Raw genomic sequence first — 14,831 nt, 5'->3', positions numbered from 1 at the left:
CAGTATGGGGCTTAAACTCACAACCCTGAGCTCCACAAACCGCACCAGCCAGGTGCCCCAATTATGTAACTTTTTAAAGGTACGGAGATATCTGAGATATTGATCTGAAGATCAGTAGTTGAACATCAAATATCTTTTTGCCAACTGTAACATGTGGAGGACTGGGACAGCGGGGTTGGTGATTACTTTCATGACAGAAAGATAAATATATTTTTTGTTTTTCTAAAAACTCAAACACTGATTACAGCTGAAATTCCATTTTGCCACTGTAATGAAAGGGAGTTAACAGAAACAAAAAACTTTACATTTATTTGTCTTTAGGGTGACATATTATTTTATTTACTTATTTTTTAAATGTTTATTTATTTTGGGAAGCCTGGGTGGCTCAGTCAGTTAAGTGCCTGACTTCAGCTCGGGTCATGATCATGCAGTTTGTGAGTTCGAGCCGCATCGGGCTCTGTGCTGACAGTTCACAGCCTGGAGCCTGCTTTGGATTCTTTGTCTCCCTCTCTCTCTCTGTCCCTCCCCTGCTTGTTGTCTCTCTCTCTCAAATATAAATAAACATTTAAAAAAATTAGAAAGTTTAAATGTTTATTTATTTTTGAGAGAGAGAGACAGAGACGGAGAGTGAGCATGCAAGCGAATGGAGAAGGGGCAAAGAGACAGGAGACACAGAATCCAAAGCAGGCTCCAGGCTTTGAGCTGTCAGCACAGAGCCTGATGAGGCGCTTGAACTCACAGACCACGAGATCATGACCTGAGATGAAGTTAGATGCTTAACTGACCCAGGCACCCCGGAAAATAATTTAAAAAAAATGTTTATTTAGAGATAGAGAGAGAGAGAGAGAGAGAGAAAGAGAGAGGAGAGCGTGCGAGCGCTTGTGTACACGCCAGTGGGGAAGGGACAGAAACAGAGAGAGATTAAGAGAGAATCCCAAGCAGGTTCCACTCTCAGCACAGAGCCGAACATGGGGCTTGATCCTCATGTTCACAAGATCATGATATGAGCCAAAATCAAGAGCTAGACGCTTGACCAACTGAGCTCTAGGGTGACATCATCTTAATGTCCTTAAACACATGCCTCCCAATGTTTATAGCAGGACTATCAACAATAGCCAAATTATGGAAAGAGCCTAACGTCCATCGACCGATGAATGGATAAAGAAGATGTGGTATACATATACAATGGAATATTACTTGGTGGTCAAAAAGGCTGAACTCAAAAGGCCATTTGCAACAATGTGGATGGAACTAGAGTGTATTACGCTAAGTGAAATTAAGTCAGTCAGAGAAAGAAAAATACCACATGATTTCACTCATATATGTAATTTAAGAAACAAAACAGATGAACAGAGGGGAAGGGAAGCAAAAATAAGATAAAAACAGAGAAGGAGGCAAACCATAAAAGACTCTTAAATTCAGAGAACAAACTGAGGGTTGCTGGAGGGGTGCTGGGCAGGGTTAAGGCCTAAACGATAAGGGGCATTAAGGAGGGCACCTGTTGGGATGAGCACTGGGTGTCATATGTAAGTGATGAATCACTAAATTCTACCTACTCTTGAAATCATTATTACACTGTATGTTCGCTAACTTGATTTAAATTAAAATAAATACATAAACAAATAAACTAAGTCCATGAAAGCTTATCTCAGAAGGTAAAGACTAAATTTACCTTGTTTTCTTCTAGAAATTTCAACTTGATAGAAACATCATTACGCATTTTATCATATTTTTCCTTATGTGCTTGAAACAGATGCTGTGACTGCTCAATCTTTGGCAGAGTGTTTGCATCCCGTGGTCCAAGATTCAATTCTTCTAAATCAGTGCGATAGGCATCATATTCAATCCTGGAGAGAACAAAGTGAAGCATCTTACAAAACCAGAATGAAATAAAGTCAGGAGGTGAGCTGGAAATACATGACAGTCTCATATTATACATTAATAGATAATAATTCCTATATATTATACCTTATCTTTTTAAAGTCATGTATTTCTTTAATACAAAGAGCTATTAATACAAGCATGAAGGGGGAGCTGCTTATTAATCTAATTAACTATTCTTCCCAAAGTACAGCATTAACTGACAAGGAGAATTTCCAAAATTTAAAAATCAGTTAAAGAAACAGATGTCAAAACCTAATGCTAACAAGATCAAGTGGTCTATCTCTCATGGGGATTGTCTAAGACCAATGAAGCAAAGCATATGATGATGGCAGACTTGAGGATGACATACTTTAGCTGGTAAAAGGAAGCTATATTGAGGGTCAGCATCCTTAAAGGATAATCTAGCCAGCAAGACACAACACAAATATAATGCAAGCCACATATGTAACTTAAAATTTTCTAGCATTCACATTAAAAGAATAAAAATTAATTTTACCTTTTAAACAATATATTTTATTTTACCCAATATATCTACAGTATTATCATTGTAACATGTAATCAATGTAAAAAACTGTTAATGAACTATTTTACTTTTTTTGGGGGGGGGGAGTAGTAGTGAATCTTTGAAATCCACTGTCTATGTTCCACTTCCATTACACCTCAATTTGGGCTAACCATGTTTCTTTTTTTTAATGTTTATTCATTTTTGAGAGAGACAGACAGACAGACAGGGCACAAGCTGGGGAGGTGTAGGGAGAGAGAGGGAGACACAGAATCCGAAGCAGGCTTCAGGCTCCAAGTTGTCAGCACAGAGTCCGATGCGGGGCTTGAACTCACCAAGCATGAGATCATGACCTGAACAAAGTCAGACACTCAACCAACTGAGCCACTCAGGTGCCCCCATGGGCTAACCACATTTCAAGTGCTAAACAGACATATGGGGCTAATGGCTACCATACAGGACAGAGCAACTCTAGATGGATTTCCGAAACATTAGTATTTAGAACGTGACAATGCCATCTCTTAGAGAGCACTTAACACCGTATGCTCCTACTCCCTAATATTCTCCACCCACTAACTGAAATAGTTACCTACCACCATCACTCCATGATCACACAGCACCTCACAATGCCTCTGTCATAGCACTTGTGTAGGACAGTACTACCTTGCTTATTAAACAGCAACCTATCTAGCAGTCTCTACTGAAGAACAATGGGACCTCTGATTTAGTTAAAACTGGCATCACAAAGCTTATGTCATAGAACTAAAGCTTCAGTACAATCTGTATCTCCTATTCTGGCAACTAAGAATATTTTAAATGACATAAACTGTATTGCATATGTGACTTGAGAAAGAACAGACACATCAGTCCCTTATACTGAGTCTAACTTATTTTTATCTTGTACTGAATTTAACAAACTTGAATTTTCTGGGTCAAAAGAAAATCATTCATTCATTCACTGGCACACTGATTCATTCAACAAATATTAAGTGAGCGCCTTCTATGTTCTAGGCACTGTGCTAGAAACCAGAGCTCTAAAGATGGACAGATAAAAGTTTATCTTCAAAAAAGCTTGCAGTTTAGAGGGAGAGAAGCTCTTAAATAGCTACAACAAAATGAGAGAATGGTAACTGCCATGAGGGAGGGAGAATAAGGTGTGGTGGAAATCAAGAGGAAGAACTGCCTAATTAGGTATCTCAGAACAGAATTAAAACACCAAAATCAAATCTTAAAGGATGGTAAAAGCTTCCGACGTGGACTGGGGCAGGGAAATAGAGCAATCCAGGAAGAGAACAGTATGTATGTACAAAAACACAGAACTGTGAGATACCAGGATACATTTGGGAAGTAATTCAGTATGTTAGAACCTGAAGGTGGAACACGACAATGGGAGGAATTAAAGTCAGACAGGTAGGCAAGACTGATAGCACGCAGGGCCTGCAGACAATATGAAATGTAATCAGATTTAATCCAGTAGGTCGAGTGATGGGAAGCCACTTAAGAACTCTGATCTATAAAGTAACAAGTTAGTTCTATCTGTTCAAAACAGAAGGATGGCTCCAGTGGTAGGAAACAGAGGATGGACTGGAGCAGATTAAGAAACAGAAACAAAGACACCAATGAGAAGACCACGCATGAGAGAGAAGAGAGTCACTGAGGCTAAAAAGGGGAGACAGATCGTAAAAATTGAGGAAGCAAGACGGACTTGGTAATGATAACAAATTAAATTCCATGGGTGCTCTAGCCAAACTGAAACCACTCTGACCTTTGCTGGCTTTAACTGGTTATTTTACCTTTCTGTTTTAGTTTTTCATCTCTAAAGGAGAAAGTAATTGCCACAAAATAATTACATACCTGGTAAAAACTAGTATCTTTAGAGTGCTTATTATTATGGCCAAATTAGAAGTGGAGACAGCCAGAAGCAAACACACTAAAAACAATAAAAAAAATGAAAGAAACAAAGTAGAACAAAAACAGTGATATGTGGTGATTTAACGTGAAGACAAATATCCTTCATTAGTCTTGGAGCACATTTCTAAACAATAAGATGAACTTACACAGAATCAAGGTTACAATACTGGCCTTAGATCCCTTAATTTTTCCATCCAGAGTGTGTAGATGGCATCAAAGTAAAACTTTCCCTAAGAGCTCCTCTAACAGTGTTCAGTACCACCAGGAAGAGAAGCACACTAAATTTTCAAAATGCAACTCTTCACTTCAACGTTGCCAGTCTGAACTGAATCTGTATCAATAAAGTTAGAGACAGTTGGTTACTTTATGGCTTATATAAAACTCCTAGGGAACAGGTGTCCACATCTGAAAAGTCTTGACCACAAATGACTCCCTTGTTGGTGCTGCTGTGGAGAAGTACTGAATGGGCTGTTATAAGATTTTCTATATGTGAAGCACCAGAGGGCTAGGAAATACTTGTACACAATGCATAATAGGGAGCATTAAAAGGCCACCCGGATGTTTGCCTAAATTGCCACTTTTTGTGCTGATCAAATAAATGACCCTTGCCCTAAAAGTCAGTAAATTCTGGTTTTGACAGAGAAGAAAATTCAGCTATGAGAAACTTTTAATCTGGGATTATTTTTTAATGTCATCGCTCTGCAGGCAATGTTTTAGTATTACAACTTGTGAATTCCTCACTACTTCATAAAAGGTATAGGAAAGCTAAATCCCAAGCTAAGCTTAATGAATAAAATCATGCATTGCAATTTCAATAACAAAGAATAAATTATGGAATGAGGTTATTGTTGTTGTTAGTTTTTAAACTACATACAGAGGTTGTCAAAGGTTTCCTGATAAGTACATATAACCTCGTTTATAACTCTTCAAAAGTTTCAAATAAACCTATATAATGGATAGACTGAGATCTTTTATCATATTGTACTTTAAACATCAGATATCCCAATGTAAGATGTGAAAATTATTATTATTTTTAAAGATTTTATTTTGAAGTAATCTCTGCACTCAACATGGGGCTCAAATTCACAACCCCGAGATCCAGAGTTGCATGCTCCTCCAACTGAGCCAGCCGGGCTCCTCATATTTTTTAAAATGGATATGAAAATGTGAGATAAATCCAGTTCAGATTTGAGGCTGAATGATCAAAAGTAAAAGGTAGAAAGCCAATGGGCCCCAAGTAGGCAAACCTTTTAATCTCCAGAGGCTTTTCTCCTCTACAAATTAAATAAAGAAATGATCCTGTGTACTGTTCAGTGCCTTATCCAATGAATTTGTCTTTCTCTAATCCACATTAATATAAAAAAAAAATTTTTTTTTAAAGTAAGCTGTATGTCCAAGGTGGGGCTTAAACTTATGATCCCAAGATCAAAAGTTACATGCTCTACCAACTGAGTCAGCCAGGCACCCAATAATAGGGTTAATTAATTTATATTTAAAAATTTATTTTTTTTGAGAGCAAGCAGGAGTTGGGGAGGGGGTGGAGGAGAGGGAGGGAGGGGGAGAGGGGGAGAGAGAGAGAGAGAGAGAGAGAGACAGAGAGAGAGAATCTCAAGCAGGCTCCATGCTCAGCATGGAGCGATGTGGGGTTTGATCCCATGACCCTGGGATCATGACCTGAGCTGAAATGAAGAGTTGGACATTCAACCAACTGAGCCATCCAGGCACCTCTATTTTTAAAAAATGTTTATTTATTTTGAGAGAGAGAGAGAAAGGGAGAGAGAACACATGTAGATAGAGACAGAGAGGGAGAGAGAGAATACCAAGCAGGCTCCTCTCTGTCAGCACAGAGCCTAATGCAGGGCTTGATCTCACGAACTCTGAGATCATAACCTGAGCCAAAATCAAGATCTGGATGCTTAATCGACTGAGCCATCTAGGCTCCCCTGGGTTAGTATTTTGAAAAACATCTTAGAAATAAAGCCTGAAGAGAAAGATTTTACATGCTTAAAATAAAACATAATTTAAAATATACTAAACAAAAATATGTTTTAGGCACTAAAAATATATTTCAGGATAGGTGGACAATTACAAAGTACTAGATTCCTGTAGTTCTTGACTGGGAGGTGGTAGTGGGTAATTTTGGAACAAGAGAATTTTCATCTTCAAAACCCACAAATATTAAAACAATCTGAAACAACAGAAAATAAGAATGCTTAAAATAATTAAAGAGATAAAAGGAAGATTCATTGTAAACAAATTAGGGCATTATGAATAAGGAAAAGATTTGGAAAAGAACCAAATAAAATTTATAAAAATAAAATAATATACATAATATTCCTTTGAAAAATACAATGTCCACAAAAAGATTTAAATAGAGACTGAAGAACCAAATACTAAGAGTGTAATTGAAGGAATTCCTATTGAAGGGTAACTTACTGAGAAATTCCTTCAGCGTTATTGAGCATTACCGATAGATTTCTTCTGTTTATTTTTCCCCCTTCTGAATTTAATACTGTGTTAATAAATAATTCAAACAATACGGAAAAGTAAAAAACCAAGTTTAAAACCTAAATAAGGCACAGAGCCCCATCTCTACCCTTCTCCTATCAAACAGTCACAGCTATTTATCCTGACCTTCCTTTCAAAGTCAGTAAGAATCACATTAATACTAAACCTGAAATTACAAACACAGAATAAGACAGAAGCATCTCTTCTTGTGAAGATTAAAAGCTGACTTTCTAAGTGTTTTGGGTTTTTACATAAGGATATATATACTGAAGAGTAAGTACTCAAAGACCAGATAGATGAGTCTAGTTTTCATAGCTATTTCTCATATCATTATATTAGGACAAGAGGCCAAACACTTTTAAAAGGTTAAGTATAGTATACTTATCTTCAAATATGCTATAAAAAGTTTAAAAGAAAATAAGGATTTCAAGTATTTAGAGGAAAACAAATTCAAAGGAAATAACGAATGGGAGAAAAACTAGGTTGGGAATCAAAAGCTGAAAAATACTATCACCAGTCTGCTACATTGTAGACCTTTATAAGTATTTACTAAAATGTATTTAGGTTACTTACGGTAATTATGAGATAGAGAAGTGTGTGTGTGTGTGTGTGTGTGTGTGTGTGTATAAAATGTATGAAAGCACTGCATTCAAACAGCTATGAAGATATGAAAGAGTTTGAAGCTGGCCAAAACCTAGATAAACAGAAGACTAGGAGTTGGTATCCACAACACAAACAAAATCACGAAAACAGGTATAAGCTTGTATGCTGAAGAGAAAGTGAAACTGTACATCTGGCTGTTGCACTGCTCCTACTGGGAAGCAGCAGTAAGAAGACTGAAAAGATAGGTTTAGGCCAGATTGTGGAGGGCATCTAGTATCTACCTGGTAGAACACAAGGCCTTTGCCTTCTAAGGAAGCTGGAACTGGGAGATCCTGCACCTCCCTACTCTCTAGCAGGCAGGGTTGGGCACATGAACAAGGCTCAATCAGACACTCTCTAGGCAATGTAGGCCTTTTGGAAATGACATATGGTAGCGGTGACAACACCAAGTACCAGAGGTACCTGGTATCAATCAGGGTCCTAATTAGATTCTTCAGAGATATTACCTTGACCTTGGTTCCTGACTGTTTCTAGAATCTGTTCTCCTGCCTTTCTATTAGTTCTATGAGCTAGCCTATAACCTTCTACGGCATTCTTTTTCTAAGTTGATTTCTATCATATGCAATAAAACCCTCCCTGAATTATGTATCATCTGTAAACAGACAATATAATGAAAATTTATACCTACCTGGCACTTTCATATTGTTTCACAGTCATTAATGTATCTTCAATTGTTTTATTCACCAAAGTGTTCACACTGGCAATAAAAAAATTAATGGCTCCAAGAAGAGTCTCTCCATTTTTAGCCAGTAGCTTCTGGGTATCTGCATTATAGCCAAATTCTTCCTAAAACAAAAAAGTCACCTTAACTTATCCTCTAATAAGTTAGTGAATGTGACCAAAAAAAAAAAAAAAAAAATCTCAAACATATCACTAACGGGAAAATATGTGATTTAAAATATTTAGCTATAGAAGGTTTTCTTTTAATTTTTAAATGTTCATTTATTTATGTATTTTCGGGAGGGGGAAGAGTAGAGAGAGAGTGCGTGCGCGAGAGAGAATCCCAAGCAGTCTCTGCACTGACACTGCAGACGTGGCATGAGATCGTGACCTGAGCTGAAATTAAGCGTTAGATGGTTAACTGACTGAAGCCCACCCAGGAGCCCCGAGAAGTTTTTTCCTTTAATGTTTAAATACACAAATTTAAATCACAGCAAGCTATAAATAATTACTAAAAAGGTTTAATAAACCAAAATTGTCATCAGCTCAGATGTATAGCTAGAATTAAATAATTTTTAAAAGTTAAACTACTTTAAACAGAAAGAATATTTTCATTTCCATGTTTTGCTTTTACTATACTGTAAGCACAGCTGTTAAAAAGAAAACTATAGCAGATTATTAATCAGAGAAACTATAACTTTCACAACCAAATTAGGTTAACAATTGACTAAAACTTTCAGCCATAAGACAGACTGCAATTTTTATGTTTTGACATAATCTCCTCAATGTATAAATATTAACAATGTACATTTCTTTGTAAACTCAGTGACTGGTTGACTCCCAAGCTCAGGTCTACGTAGGTGCACAGCTGGGAAAGGATCACTCAACACCAGTTTGAGCTCATTCTCTCTGAATAAACGGAGTCTTGGCTCAGAAAATATTACATATAACTCCTTTATTTACGGCAAGTCGTAATTCTAATTTTCAAACTTGGACTGGGTTTCTAGTCCAAGTCTGATCAATTAACAGATTATGAGGACACATCTGACCAGATAAAAAATTTGGTCATATCTTATCATAAGATGTATCATTCAACTTGAGAATTCTGCAGTTACGAAACACTTTTTAATTTCAGATGAAAAAAATGTAACATTAAATTAAATCTTAGAAAATGCAAATTTAATGTTAGTGCTATAGATATCATTAAATTTCTAGGTGACAAAATATTCAATGCTAATAAATAGCAAGAAAGTAAGATTATCTTTATTGTGGTAAAAAGTATTTTCCATTTAAGAGACATCCATGTAACTCTTTACTCTGGAATCAGTCTTCAAGATTTTATAAACCTTGATTTGTAAATATTAGCAGATTTAGAATTACATAAAAGGAGTATCAATTAATGTATATAAAAATGAAAATGACAGCTGAAGGACAGCTGAAGCTTTATGGTATCAAGTATTTACAAGGTAAGATATATACTGAAGACTCTATGTTACTGGAAGTATGAGTGCCTGGGTAGCTAAGTCAGTTAAGCGTCTTGATTTCAGATCAGGTCATGATCTCTGGGTCATGAGATCAAGCGTGAGCCCTGCATCAGGCTGGGCGTGAAGCCTGCTTAAGATTCTATCTCTCTCTCTCCATCTGCCCTTCCCCTGCTCACTCTCTTACTCTCTCTGTCCAAAACAAAAGAACAAACAAACAAACAAGTTACTAGAAGTAGAATAATACAAGAGAAAACACACTTTGTGTAGTGGCAGTGTTGTAGCCAATGAGGTTTATCCCAGACGCTTTATTGCTAATACAAGAGAAAACATTTTTACAACTTTTAGAAAAACTTCACATAACATATTACAACTACTTATTATCTTTGGTATTCATTAAGAGGCAAAGGGTAAAATAAAGAATTCTATAAATAAGAGGAAGAAAAATATGAAGTTTAACTGGTGTTAATACCATAGTTCACAAAACCAATAGGAAAACATTTTCTATTCACTGTATAACAAAGTATGTATTATTGAATCATATCCCTGCAACACTGTTTATATCTAAAAATTCTAACATCCACAATTTCACATTATTAACAATGAAAATGCTACAAGTCCTAATTTAGCCACAGGAAGATTTATACAACCTAGAAGGCTACTTTTACTAAAAACAAACAAATAAAAAAAAAACCCAGCGCATACTATGATGAAACAGCAGCAGACTGAAAAGTTGTATACATTATGGAATACTGTATTTACAATAACAAAACAGACCCAAATTCAAAGCAGACAAAAAGGGTAAACTGCCACTGGTCAGTTTCACGAATATAAATCCCACCTGTAATTCTATGAAGAAAACATAAAACTTAAGATTTTAATATATAATTTGAAACCTGGCTAGAATAAAAAAGCTTTTTTTATAGTAAGGTACAAGAGACATAGTAATACAAGATATACAATTGGGACACCAGAAAGAAATGAATATATGTATGTATATGCATTATCAAGAAACACAAATAATTAAGCATGAATAAAATGAATATATGTATGTATATGCATTATCAAGAAACACAAATAATTAAGCATGCTCTCTTGGCACTGAGAAGAGTAAAACACAATTCATAAATTCATAAATTCATTTCTTTAGTTGAGAAGTTGTTTCAGTATATTTGGTTGGACAGGGACATATACACATTATAAACTGCCTTAACAATTAAAAATAAACTATACATGAAGTAATCAAAGGGTATATGCATTAAGAACAGGTCCGTGGTTCTAATCTGCCACTGAACATGAAGGCCAATATAATTCCTTAATCTCAATATTTGCTTTTGCTTGCTTTATACAGAGAGAGAGAGAGAGAGAGAGAGAGCAAGCAAAGTTTCAAAACATTTGAATTTTTTTCTCCTTAGCAGCTTCTACATCATTTACAACATTTACCAGATGTAAATGACATCAAAGGCACAATTTCCCATTAAACTTATACATTAGGACCAAATAACAGAAACAGCTACTGGATCTAAAACCTCCAATTTTAGTACTATGAATTATTACCTAATAATAACAAGTGGGTTAATTTAAACAATGCATAGCAATAAAAAATTAGACTCACAGGTACTAACTGATAATTGACAATAATATGGATTGTGTGAATTTTCCTAATCTTGAAGTATATATTACTTTCTAAATTGAAAAAAACAAATTAATGAGGTGTAATGGTGTAACACAGCTGGGAATCAGAGGCACATGATAAAATGGCAAAAATCTAGTTTGGGAATTCAAACAGTTTGGGATTTCCTATCCTGATTCTGCTGACTGGATTTGTCTCTTTCATGAGTAACTCAAATTCTTTTTGTGTCAATTTCTTGGTAATAAAACAAAGATAATTCCATTACAATTTTGATAGGAAGTGTAATAAGAGAACCTTCATAAAGTTTCTGACAGATGACAGGCATTCAATAAAGTTCCATTTCCTGACCCCTTCAGATCTGTTTTCTCTACTGCTCGATACTGGCTATTTCTCTAGGAAATGAAAGAACTGAACTAATCTTTAAAATCTTTGTCAACTCCTAAATGCCACAATCCCCAAACAGCTACCATAACCATCATACATTCTTCAGTGCCACTACGTGCAATGCCTGCGCTAAGTATTGTCAATGAATCTCCTGTCCTAAGGCAGGAGGAAGCTGCCTGTCCTAAGCCAGCTCTTCATCACTGCACACTATAAACTTTTTCTCAAAAATAATCCATGGGCAAAGAAGAGAGTTATTTTGCTGGCTTGCATAACTGGTCCTGATTACCAAAAGAAAGGAAACTGGACTGATAAGGAAGACGATGATGCCTGGAATATAGGCAACCTCCTACGGCATCTCTTAGTACTACCGTGCCCTGTAACTATGTCAGTGGAAAACTACAACCCATTTTGGTCAGGACTACTAATGGCCTGGACCCTTCAGGAATGAAGGTTTATGTCTTCCAGCAGTCAAAGAACCATGAAAGGCTGAGGTGCTAGCTGAGAATCAATGTAATAAGGAATGGGTAGTGGAAGAAGCTAAGACCTTGTGACAATTTCTAGAAGTGAGGACTAACACTGTCATAACTATTTTATTAATATGTGTGTGTATATAACACAAATAACTTTGTTTTCTTCCTTCTTTTTATCCCCTTAGCATACAACATTAAGATATATTATTAACTCTACATCGTAGTATTTAACTTACAGGATATCAAGGAAAAAAGTGAACGTCACTCAAGGACTTTGCAACCTCTCCTGGGGAATACTGAGTCTTTGATAGTATGCAGGATAGTCAAATCATGTTAGATGAAAGTAAGACTTTGTTATTGTCCTTATTTAGAGGCTAAGTATGGTTTAAGGATGGGGGCGCCTGGGTGGCTCAGTTGGTTAAGCGTCTGACTTCAGCTCAGGTCATGATCTCACAGTTCATGGGTTCGAGCCCCGTGTCCAGCTCTGTGCCGAGAGCTAGCTCAGAGCCTGGAGACTGCTTTGGATTCTGTGTCTCTCTCTCTCTCTCTGACCCCCACCCGCCCTGCTCATGCTGCCTCTCTCTCTCCCAGAAATAAATAAAAACATTAAAAAAATTTTTTTAAAAAGTATGGCTTAAGGATGATGGTTAATTTTATGTGTTAACTTGATTGAAGTGTCCAGTTATTTGGTCAAACACCAGTCTAAATGCTGCTATGAAGATTCAGATTTTGGGGGTGCCTGGCTGACTCAGTTGGAAGAGTGTGCAACTCCTGATCTTGGGGTTTTGAGTTCAAGCCCCATGTTGGGTACAGAGATTACTTAAAAACAAAATCTTAGAAAAAGAAGGTGTTTTGTTGATGTGATTAACATCTGCAATAATAAACATTCCAGCTATGATTTAAAGTTGACTTTAAAGAGATTATTCTCCATAATATGGATGGACTTTATTCAATCTATTCTTCTAAGCAAAAAGGCTGAGGCTTTCTGGAGAAGAATTCTGCCTTAAGATTGTGACATTAGAAATCTGGCCCGAGTTTCTACACTACTAACCTACCTTTAGGATTTCAGACTTGCCAAGTCCCACAACTGGTGAATCAGTTCCTTAAAATATATGTTTGTGTGTGTACAGTGTGTGTTATGTACATATATGCTATTGGTTTCTATGGAAAATCCCAATACAAAAATATCCATCCTGTAAATACAGACTCCAAATTTCATAGTCTCTAATAGGATCTAGTTTACCATTATTTTTATATTTATAAACACCAGTTAGAATGTTCAATCCTATTTCTTACATTTCCTTCAAATCACTTCTGCATACACATTTGGCTTAACCATTTGTTCACTAACAAATCATATCAAGTATGTTTTGGTGTATAAGCAGCATAAAAGAAGAATACAGTTATGTCTTTTAAACAAAATAGGATAGTCCAAATTCTTGTTTAAAAATGCTGCATGATGGTGTCATGCCGGTTGACAACTAACTAGATAAAGCTACCTGTGATGATTAATGTTATGTGTCAGCTTGGCTGGGCTATGATGTGCAGATGTTTGGTCAAACATTATTCTGGATGTTTCAGTGAAGGTGTTTTTTGAATGAGACTAATATTTAAATTGGTGGAGTATAAAAGCAGCAAAGCAGCTGTCCTTCACAATGTGGGTGGGTCTCATCCAATCACTGAATGCCTTAACAGAACAAAGACTGACTTCACTAGAGGAAAAAGGAGTTCTATTAACAGACTGCCTTCGGAGTCAAACTGCAACTCTTCCTTGAGTCAAACTGCAACTCTTCCTTGAGTCTCTAGTCTGCCAGCCTACCATACAGTTTTCAGATGTACCAACATTCCATAGTGCTGTGAACCAGCACTATACGTCTCTCTCTCTAGCTACATATCGTATTGGTTCTGTCTAGAGAACATAACTAATACACTACCGTATTTCCTTTTTCTGTCCTTAAAAATCCATTGGTTCTTGAGTTTAAGAAAATTCATCTAGTATCTCTTCATCAGAAGACCCATAAACCGAGATTTCACTTGTATTATCTATTTTCCCATCACTGTTGAGTATCTCTGCTGCTGTCTCTTTACAGTCATCTTCTGATTTGTCTACTAATTATGAAATATCTTCCTCTGGTGGTATCTTCTCTTTGCCATTATGGGAAAAAAGGGAAAAATTCTAAATTTTCAACTATGTTGCATAAACATTAAAAAAAAGACTACAGAAATAGTTTCTTCAGATTTCATTTTGGCAGCACAAAGAATACGCATCTCATGATTTCACCTTTTCTAGGCAATGCCACCATTCTTTTCTTATCATCTTAGTATTTTTTAACATGGTTGGAAATAACTGATGAGTAATGATGAAATAATTTCCAAGATGATGAAATAGTAAAATGTTTTAAGTAGGAAAATATGATCATTAAGATCTCATTCTGTGTCTTTGATTTCCAATGGACCTATATAGTAGTTGCAAGATAAAAAGTTGTATTCTCTTAAAAAAAAAAAAAAGTATATTTTCTCATTGGAATAAAATTCATAAAATATCAATCCTTACAAAGGGTTAGAAATATTCAAATAAGAAATTCAAAAATTAGAGGCACCTCGGTGGCTTAACTGAGTTAAACATCCAACTCTTGATCTCAGCTCAGGTCTTGATCTCAGGGTCATGAGTTCAGGCCCCACACTGGGTTCTGTACTGGGCATGAAGCCTACTTAAAAAAAAAAAAAAAAGAAAA

The 14,831-nt window shown here is 36.1% G+C and overlaps 1 protein-coding gene across 6 annotated transcripts in view; it reads right to left on the bottom strand.

Moving 5' to 3' along the window:
• The window catches only part of ARFIP1 (ARF interacting protein 1), a 133,359-nt gene that overhangs the window by 28,604 nt on the left and 89,924 nt on the right, over nt 1–14,831 (bottom strand). For all 6 annotated transcript variants that reach the window (XM_077770915.1, XM_077770920.1, XM_077770917.1 and 3 more), the window contains 2 exons: nt 8,097–8,254; nt 1,673–1,847 (listed from right to left, as the gene is read on the bottom strand). In XM_077770915.1, coding sequence (XP_077627041.1) covers nt 1,673–1,847; nt 8,097–8,254 — 333 coding nt within the window. The remainder of the gene's footprint in view (nt 1–1,672; nt 1,848–8,096; nt 8,255–14,831) is intronic.

The sequence above is a fragment of the Crocuta crocuta genome, unplaced genomic scaffold (assembly GCF_008692635.1).
Source record: "Crocuta crocuta isolate KB4526 unplaced genomic scaffold, BGI_CrCroc_1.0 scaffold166, whole genome shotgun sequence".
NCBI lineage: Eukaryota > Metazoa > Chordata > Mammalia > Carnivora > Hyaenidae > Crocuta > Crocuta crocuta.
This window is presented reverse-complemented; position numbering and strand designations above follow the sequence as displayed.